General features: G+C 33.7%; 1 protein-coding gene across 2 annotated transcripts; it reads right to left on the bottom strand.

The window, feature by feature from the left end:
- Nucleotides 1-217: 217 nt before the first annotated feature.
- LOC130817516 (uncharacterized) lies at nucleotides 218-5016 on the bottom strand. 2 transcript variants are annotated; one of them, XM_057683274.1, is made up of 4 exons: nucleotides 4706-5016; nucleotides 4472-4581; nucleotides 4131-4222; nucleotides 218-745 (listed from the first exon to the last, which is right to left on the bottom strand). In XM_057683274.1, the coding sequence occupies exons 1-4, from the start codon at nucleotides 4854-4856 to the stop codon at nucleotides 643-645; spliced, it is 456 nt and encodes a 151-aa protein (XP_057539257.1). In that variant the 5' UTR covers nucleotides 4857-5016; the 3' UTR covers nucleotides 218-642. The 2 variants fall into 2 exon arrangements, with proteins under 2 accessions (XP_057539257.1, XP_057539248.1); XM_057683265.1 differs by lacking the exon at nucleotides 4131-4222.
- Nucleotides 5017-10407: the final 5391 nt, after the last annotated feature.

The raw sequence follows: 10407 nt of genomic DNA, 5'->3' as shown, positions 1-10407 counted from the left end.
TTTTCTTTGAAAGAATTGTAACTTAGCAAACAGTTTTTCTTAAAAAAAAAAAATTATCTAGTCAGGCCAGAAAATGAAAGTTAAGGAGGCGAAAAATATAAAACAATACCAACAATCTATAATTGAAAATTCTATGTGGGACGAATTAAAAAAAAAAGTTGTGGAAATAGACTGCAAAAGTAGACTACATGAACCGAGCCCCTACCAGCATCCCATATGGCTCCACCCTTGATCTGAACTATATACAATCAAAATTGGCAATTCTTTACATGCTCTTGGTCTTATTTATTAAAGTGCAACATCAAAGAGCGATTTTGAGTTAAAACTTACAAATGTCTCACCAAAAAGCAAACAATTACTTGTAGAATTATCATCATTATCCTACTTCATGCTATGCAAGTACACCGTTTTTAAACAGATTGTATTAAAAACTATTTTAGAAGGAGATTCAGTCTTCAACATTAAGTCTCTTTTTGTTACTATCATCATCCTCAGGAGGCAGGGATACATGCTGGAAAATCCTTTCTAGCTGTGCAACATCCACACGAAACCTCTCGGCGAACTCTTTCAATTCTAGTGGCCGATCATGCTCGTCAGTGTTTCCTTGATACAGATGCATCATGTGACGAAGTTGAGCTACGTTCAACGTTCCTGCAGTGACGGGTCTATCCTCGTAACGTCCGGTATCAGTTGTGGTGTTTCGGATTTTCGGCAAGGGCCTGCTTGCTTTCTGAACAACAAAAGCCTGCAGCATAAGCAGAAAATTTGTCCTTAATTTGAGTCAACTTATTTGTCCTTAATTTGAGAACAGAACTCAAAAAAAAAAAATAAAATATGGATAACAGGTAGTAACTAGGAACATAGTGATCTTTCCAGGATCCACAAAACAGCATTAAGGCAACCTTTCCCATATTTTCTTTGACTTAAGGCATAGATGAACTGCAAACTGAAAGCTCTAGAATAGGGACAACTCTTCTAAGTTACTTATATCTGATAGTCTTTCCAACATTCCTTGTTTCTATGTTCGATTGGTTCTTATTATGAGAGATAGAAGAGGCTGTATGTATGAAAGCAGTTCCATTGTTCATTTCGGAAAAAAGCTGGCATAACTACGACATTTTAGAAGGATGATGTTGCGATCACTTTCTTTGCAGCACCAAAACTCTTCTTCAACTGCTGAGTATATGCTTACTAGTGCCTTCAGTCCCAGAACCTACTGTGTACAACAACAACTACAACAACTACAACAATGCTTGACCTTAATCCCAAAAGGTTGGGCTCGGCTACATGAACCAATATTTACAAATCACCTCCAATATATAGCTACTTAACTTTATTTTTTTTTTTTGGAAATACTTTATTATTTGCTTCCACAAATCAAAGAAAAATTTCGCAACCTTGTTCCGTGACCGTTAATAAAGAGTAATAATTCTTTATTTACTTCAAGCTAGATAGATAAATATAAAAATATATAGGACTTACAAGGTGAAAACATCAAAGTATCAACCTTCTAATATTTCCTTTGAGGACAAAAGTATTAGGATATAAACAGCATGAAGTCCTGTTTAGTTCAACTTTGAAACGAAGAATGAGTTTGAAGGAGCGACATGAAAATAACCATTTCTATAAACCTACATCCCTTGACAAAGGTTAGGTTGCAAAAGGAATAAATTTATCTTGATCGTTCAGTTTTAGAAACTAAAACTTCTCTTGTTTCTACCTCTACCCAAAAGCACACTCCACCAGGCATCATTACATTCTCTATGTCCCAATTACCACGAGATATACACTACTAATGCAACCTTCACATTCAATGCTACTAAAAAGTAGCTTTAAAAATGTCTTGTTATTTTATCAATAATCCAGAAAAAAAGGGACACGATGAACTTTTTTCTGACCTCTACCTACCATCCCAGCCATAACTATCATTGTGACAGAGCCATCACCACCAAATAAACCATCACAATTGTAACCTTCTCTGCCTTCACCATCACCTAAAATTAGTTTTAAAAATGCATCAACCAATCACTTCTGCTCCAGAAATGTTCATATTGGTATCTCCAGCAAAGGATCCATTATTGCTCCCTTATACAAGTACAATAAGCATCTATCGAAGAAAAATGGTACTCAAGGATAAATACCACCCAAATGGCACCCACTTCAACAAATGAAAGAAACAACATCCTGATCACATAAATACCAACAGATTGAATTGCATCGTCAATTCTCATCAAATGATTAATCGCAATAAGCCCAAATCAATTCTCTCTACTAAGTGAAAGAGATTGCATACGTCAGATTTTTAACATATTTTAGTGGACAAGATAGCAAAGGGGAAATTTGGGTGGTAAATGGGGGTATGAGCATATTCTTAAGCAGTTGCAGGATGATGAATAACTCATAACTATTTAATAGTTATTCCGAGTACACTATATCTTCTTCCAATAGAAGTTGAGGTCGTGATGAAGACATAAGGAAGAGTCAAAGAATTGCGGATATCTAAGAAAAAATGAGAGAATATTGTTTACATTAGTTTGGTCATATACAAAGAAGATGCACAAGTTAGAAAATTAAATTAGAAGGTTGGAACATTGAAGTTGAAGATGTATGTACAAGATGTGGATAATAGTTTTGAAGAATAACATGAAAAATTGAGATTTGCAAGATCATACTCCCTCCTATTCATCTTAAGTGTCACATTTACTTTATGCACTTTATCCAATGCACTTATTCAATCCCTAATATATCTAATTATTTAAAACGAATCAAATAAGATCCTCCATGATTATGTTTTTACTAATACATTAATAATAAAATACAATTTAAGAGTGATAGATGAATAGTGTCCCAATTATTTACAAAACCCCTATTTGCTCTGCCAGCCTTTAGTCATGACTTGTGAGCCCTCCTCCACCATGGCCTCCACATCTGGTGCCACTTAGTTTCTTCACTGGAAAAATGACATACCCAGCTCCTATTGCTAACACTGGTCAAGGGACCACTTCTCATTTCGAAAAAAAATATGACTTTCAGAACTAAACAAAGAAACCTCTTTAGTTTCTTTCTATTTGTTTCCACATAGATGTATACACCAACCACGTTAAACTTTTTGCAAAGCTTCATTACTTTTGTTGTGCTTACTTTCATGATATCTCTCCTCACCGTCACAACACGACTCCAAGAAAAGACAACTCAATCAACTGTATAAATAGACTAACATTACTTTTTCTCTCTTCCATCACTATAACTGCACGGATACCTTATTCACATCTACTATCACCATCCCTAGCCATCCACATGTCTCTCTTCTGAAAAATCCTCTCATGGCTACAATTCATCTATAGATCTGAATATTACGGCAGTGATCAGGCCATCAGTTGCCTAATCCAACCACCCACACAATGGCTTAAGGGGCTAGAATGTTAAATATGGACACAAAATGTTCAAAATATGTGTGCTTTTGGAGAACGTAGGTTTTGGTCTTATATCTACTCTTTGTGTGTTTGCCAGACCATAGCTTAAGGATTCTGAAGGCTTATCTTGATGGTAATTAATGAGGTCAACAAAATCACATTTATGAGAGTTCAAACCTTTAAGAGAAAACAAATCAAGGGCTTCTACAGTTTACCATGGACAAAGAACCAACAACCAAGTTATCAGCAAACCAAAAACGCCTTTAAGAGTTAAAAATTCAAACAAGCATTTCAGATACTGCATTTACCCGCAATCAAGTTTTAATGGATCATGAACATATGATATTTCACATTTCCATGTTCAGTGTGGGAGTTCACTCTTAAAACTAAGAAAGTGCGCAAAATAATGAGGATTTGTGAGGCAAGTCATTTGAATGATGAGAAAATTATCGAACTCTAAGGATGTAAGAGTAGCTAGACTAGACAATAGTAATTGTAGCACAACAGTAGTAGGGGAGATTTGTGTCAATTTGGAGATGAAACAGATGCCACATTAGTTTTTTAGGCAAAAGCTTGAGAGGTCATGAAAGGAGAATGACGAGCATGGAAAATAATGAACAACTTAAGTTTCTCAATTTTAAAGTTTAAAACCTTCTATGAAAGTTAAAGACCATTTATCCAGGAATACCAATAGCTTAAAGGAATATCAAAGTGTACCTACATCCACAGAGTACATAATCTGAAGTAGTTAGGTTCCCTATCTCTTCAATTGTCACCCAAAATTCCAAATGGTTCATCAAGTCCAATCTCTAAATACAGCAATGCAAAAGCTGTTAAATTATAAACAAAACCCTTTTGGAAGAGAGGCAAACTAGGGCACAATTTTTCAAAATCAAAAGCTGAAGCACTTCACCAAAAAATAAGAGAAACCAATCACGTTTTCTATACAAAATTCTTCTCAGCAACAAATAAAAACATGTTAATTGGCAAACCAATATAAGCAACTAGGGAAAAACCTCAAAAAAATAATAATGGCATCAAAACAAAAGAAAGCTAACCTCTCCCATTTCAAGCTTGCCACCAGGCTTAGTATGAATTCTTCCCACCATTTGACTAAGCATAGCTTCATACCTTGAATCTCTCTCTTCCATCACTGGAGCATTGCGATCTTCAATAGAACAGTTATGCGGTAATCCAAAACAAAATCACATCATTACAACTTTAATTGATTAAAAACTGACTGCAATTAAAAATGGCGTGAAATATGATAAGTGGAATAACCATTAACCAACCTCCAGGAGAAGAATCGTTGTTGTGAATTTGAGGCTTGATATCGGGAACCGCCGGAGGTGTTCGATCAAATGAGTTTTGAATTCGAGAAGACGAAGGGTCTACATTGGTGGTTCGCTGTTTGCCAACTGCTCGACGAAATGCCTGACCCATCTTCTGTCTCGAATTGAGAAGAAAAGGGAAAGTGACTGAATATACGAAGTGTTTGAATTTGGTAACACAAGTCAGAGGTAGATCCTTTACTCAACAACAATGGAGGTTTGGGGCGGGAATGGATGTAGAAAAGGCCACGCGCACATATTCGGAAAGGGCATATCATATGTATATATTATCCAATAGCTGTTATATTTCTTTTTTATACGTAATTTAATATATATTTTTAAATTATAAAAATTAATATTTAAAAATTAGATTTTAAAAAGACTAAAATAAAATATAACTATATTATTTCTTATATATGAATAGTAATTATCAAAATAAAATTAAAAGTGACTATTAAAATATAATGTGTATTATAAAATAGAAAAAGTATAAATTATTATTCCTATTAGCCTCTCTTAGTTTACATCAATTTCTAATTTGAGTACTTACTCTCATATTGCATCATTCTCTTATTTGTAATTTTACTAATTTGATTCACCACATTTTCATGTTATTCACTCATACATTTAAACTATTTTTATATTAGTGATTGGTTAAAATTAGTTATTAATTGTTTATTGAAAACTAATGAGTTAATGCAAAAAATTTGTTTTGTGATAAGTCAGTAATAATAATCCTTAAGCAGTGTCAAGTAAAGTGATCTTATAATAGGTTTATTAAAGTCACATTATATTATAACAGTTTTAAAGCCCTATTATTGATAACAATAAATGAATAAACTTAATAGTTTTCACAATTAATAATTCAAAAATAATTATTTATGAACACTAATTCAATCATTTATAAGTCAGTGACACTAGATGAAACCAAACCTCAACTGATAATCTAGATAAAAAAACAGTTCTAAGGTAGTAAGAATTTTCATTAAAAAGTTAAGAGTCCCAACTTTCACTCGTGTTATTCATAAAACACAAATAGTCATATTATAGTCAAGAGTCCAATTTAATCATTAGAAAGCACAATAGTAGAAATTTGGGTCTAGAGATATAGTTGATAGGGTGGGCTAAGGCTCAATTTAGCTTTTTTGTGGAATATTTTTAGAATAGTGAAGAGTTGGTAGAATGATACGCTTCTAGTTGCGAAAATTTGAAATCAATAAGTGAAAAAATCCAAAAATTGAACCAAATAATCTAAGTTTCAAAAATATTTCAAAAGTAAGCGTGCAAATCTCAAACTAGAGGTTTGGAGCTATTCGTAGTTAGTAACTGCGAACAGCCAAATACGACAAAACAGTTGTTCGCAGTTACTAACTGCGAACAACTATTTTGTCCTATTTGGTTGTTCGCAGTTAGTAACTGCGAACAACTCTGCTGTACAAAAACACGGTTCAGCTTTCTTTATTTCCATTTTTCCCCATTTCTCAAAACCCTACCTTCACACTCGACATTCTTCCTCTAAAAATCATAGATTCAATCCATCAATTCTTGCATTTCAATTTGACACTTCAAAATTAGTGTGGGATACTCTAGCTTGCTCAAAGGTAAACTTGTTTGTGTTTTTTGGTGTATATGTAGTTTTTTAGGGTTATAATCAAATTTGCTTATTTTTTCAAATGTAGGTTACTAGTTGTTAAATCAAGACTCTTCTTAATTATCCATAACTATTCAAAGTAATTTTTAATTGTTTTTATAGCTTTATGTTGTTTTTTGAAGCAATGTTGTTGAATTAGTTGAATTCAATGTTGATAATATTATTAGAAATGTTGATGTTGATGTTGGTATTAGAAATATTATTTATGAACTTATGAATTGATTTATTATTTGGATTTTATGTGTATTATATATGTATGAACTTAGTTACATTATGGATTTTAATAATTTTTAGACCAAAAAAAATTATAATCAAATGAATATAATGTACTTGTATGGGCATGAAGTTGATGATGATGTCGATTTTCTTTGTATTAATGTAGAAAATGGCATCATTTCGCGTGACTATAGTATGTTTTTGGAATGGTTGTATTCGAAAAAGTAGTGGCAAAGTTCATTATGTTGGGGGAAGACGTAAGTTGTTTGCATGCAATTGGAACATGGATTTGAACCACTTTAAACGTTTTATATGTTCTAAGATTGAATTGGACCCTACTAGAAGTACTGTAAATTTAAGCTTTAAATATGACATGAATAGAGAATTGTTTTTCTTTCTTGTTGAGGATGATGAGGCTATAGATGCTATGTAGGAGCATTCAAAGTCCACCCAAATTCCCTCTTTGGAGTTATACGTAGAAGAAATACCATTAGGGAATGTAGTTGCTTCTAATCCTACTCCTACCCCTATGCCTATTTTGACTCAGGAAACTGTAAATCCCATCGTTTCTTCCGCATCTTGTACTTTTTCTCAACCCCCTACGAATCAAGTTTCAATTTATTCAATGATTAACTTAGGAGAAACTGCTGAGATGGGACCTTAGGATGATGGAAATGAGAGTAATGAGGTCATTGATGATCCTTCTGAGGACGATGTGAATGTCGATGAGGATGCGCTAGCAAATGACATGACCCTAGGAAACATTCCTATAATCATTCCTCCTACACGCGCCGATGGATGATACCACGTGCTATCTTCGCAGCAGCACATTACGCACCTGCTGCGCCTACGATGACCCAATTTGTAAGTCTTCATTTGCATTTAAATGATTAAGTTGCTGATTACATAATATAATGTTACATTAACTAAACAATAATTGCAAGCACAAGGTGCGGTACAGCCACGAGGAGCCGGTGAGGGAGATTGCGCATGGCATGCTCGTCGGCTCGCAGTTCCAGCACTTCATACCGGAAGTCGCTGCAGAGTCCTCACCAACTACCACCCATACACACGTCTCATCTCCTACTTATGACTATCATTTGGAGGAGATGGACCATTCATACCCCGTTGACGTTGCGGGGACCTCGCAGGCTGGGCCATCACAGCCATTACAGTACCAATCCCCTCCACTGACAAAGCGACACCCGAATGTCTCTTACTATTGTAGGAGGCGTAGGAGACCAACTCAGTTGGATAGGGTAGATGAGGGTCGTGAGCATTAACATTTAACTTTTGTGTATTTGGATCGACTATATATATATATATATATATATATATATATATATATATATATATATATATATATATATATATATATATATATATATATATATATATATATATATTCAAACATTTGTATATATTTTGTTGTATATATATGTTTAATTACTTTACCATAGCCTCCAAGCTTTCACTTACGAATGATCGGAGTTTTGGCGATGAATCATACCCCCTGAAACATACATTGGCTTGTAATTACTTATTCTAATGTCTCTAATGCAAATATAACAAATAACAACTCAAAAATTAAAAAAAAAATTAATATATATACATAGTTGTTCGCAGTTAGTCCAAATAGAACAAAATAGTTGTTCGCAGTTAGTCCAAATAGAACAAAATAGCTGTTCGCAGTTAGTAACTACGAACAACTGTTTTGTCCTATTTGGCTGTTCGCAGTTACTAACTGCGAACAGCTCCAAACCTCTGGTTTAGGATTTTCACGCTTACTTTTGGAATATTTTTAAAACTTAGATTATTTAGTTCATTTTTTTGATTTTTTCACTTCTTGATTTCAAATTTTCTCTAGTTGCATTACTATGATTCTATATGATTTTAGAATTTGAAGAACATATTTTCTTTGTTAAGTTGTATTTGAAAGACTACTTTATCAGTTTTTTATGCTTTTAAATCATAGTATAATATCGATAAGAATAAAACTGATAATAATCCAAAATCCGTTGGAGGTCCAAGAGTCCAAGTCGGAGCAAAGTTGGAGTATGTATAATTTGACTCCGAGTAGAGGTGGATTGAAAAACATTATCCAAATTTTATCCAGAGTAAAGACGGAGAATGGATAATCCGAGCTGAATTCGACCTATTGTCATCCCTATTTTTATCATTTTGACTCAAAAGTCAATCTTTAAACTACTTAACATCTATTGGGATGGTTTATCCCACATCGACAAATTAAAGATGGTGTGCACACTTTATAAGTTATTGGAGCCCTTCTTCCCATTGCCATATGGTTTTGGGATGGTATATACTACTTGGCTTGTGAAGTGTGTGCATCTGGTGTTTTCTCCGATAATTGCTGGCATTTACAATAAGTTCAGCCTAATTTAATATGGTATTCGAGCCAATGGTTTGATTAAAATTAAAAATGGTAGGTTCGAAAAGAATGACGTTCATACCCTAATTGATTACTCCCACATGTGAACTTGATGGGGGTTCGCATGTGAAGGGGTGTTGGGATGGTTTATCCCACATCGACAAATTAAAGATAGTGTGCACACTTTATAAGTTATTGGAGCCCTTCTTCTTATTGTCATATGGTTTTTGGATGGTATATACTCTTTGGCTTATGAAGTATGTGCACCTCGTATTTTTCCCGATAATTATTGGCATTCACACTAAGTCTAGTCTAATTCAACAAAATCCTTTCACCAAATAAATATTTTAGCTATTTAATTAAGTAACAAATCAAAAGTCAACCAGGTAAAAAAACAAATTACCAATGAAAGAATTTTATGTCAGTAATTCTATTATACAACCACTCAAATTGTGAATGATTCTACCTTGCTAAGAATCAATAATGTCGTCACTTTAAGTTATATCAAAAATCTGATATTGTCTTAAAGCATGTGGAAAGTGAAAACCACCGTATTTGAGGAGTTGAGGTAGACCACTAATATTGTCAGTCATTTTCTTTGTTTCAGTGCGGGAAATTAGAATTTAAACTTTCTTTGTTTAGTTTTTTTTTTTTTTTTAATTATAAAGTAGGCTAAAAAAATAGTAGGATTATACGAGATTCAAATTCAGAATCTTGCCTAGAAAAAACAATATTTACTCCAACCGAAACCTATTTAGTTAAAACTATGATATCCCAAATTTAGCTTGAAAAATAATTAATAAACTACTCATAACAATAGGATACATCTTTTCTAGGGAGTCTATTTGCTAAGAACTCTTTTTTTTAGAGAGCCCATTTGCTAAGAACTCCACAGCTTGGTGGGGAGCAATCTCTGCATGGCGACCTCTTGAGAAGTTTTCTCAAGTGCACACGAGTGAGGATATAGTGCGCTGGAAAGACTTGTGTTGGTCTGGGAGACCAATCTACAGTCTTTATGAGTAGTCACCAACGGTCCAAAGGGCCGAACTATTACAAAAACTAGAGATGAAATTATACAAAAAATTAAAAAATAAAAAACCCACATATCACAGTAGTGTGGGAATTTGGACTGATATAAGCATTAGTTTAGGCAAAAATTTGTCAAACAATGTCGTTAACCAACCTATCCAATAGATATCTAAGACTTATTATATTTACCATATGAATATGATACAAGTAACAAACAATATTAAGTCCGTGCAAGCGTAGTTGAGACAATCATTTTAGTTTGATTCGAGATGGCCATGATCAAGTATTCATTGTAGATCAAACGAAACAATTGGGGCATAGATCATAAGTTCATGACCATGGAAGTGCCAAACCGCACATGAATATTGTTTATACATA

Source organism: Amaranthus tricolor, chromosome 1 (genome assembly GCF_026212465.1).
Source record: "Amaranthus tricolor cultivar Red isolate AtriRed21 chromosome 1, ASM2621246v1, whole genome shotgun sequence".
Lineage (NCBI taxonomy): Eukaryota > Viridiplantae > Streptophyta > Magnoliopsida > Caryophyllales > Amaranthaceae > Amaranthus > Amaranthus tricolor.
The sequence above is the reverse complement of the archived record's forward strand: the minus strand, read 5'-3'. Positions and strand labels throughout refer to the sequence as shown.

Bases quoted from the DNA above. Each gene is read 5' to 3' on its own strand.
- LOC130817516 (XM_057683265.1), bottom strand. From the start codon at position 4,856: ATGGGTCAGGCATTTCGTCGAGCAGTTGGCAAACAGCGAACCACCAAT. The intron at 4,582-4,705 runs GTTGGTTAATGG...GTTCTATTGAAG, and splicing joins CAACGATTCTTCTCCTGGAG to ATCGCAATGCTCCAGTGATG. The intron at 746-4,471 runs GTTAGCTTTCTT...CTTATGCTGCAG, and splicing joins GCAAGCTTGAAATGGGAGAG to GCTTTTGTTGTTCAGAAAGC.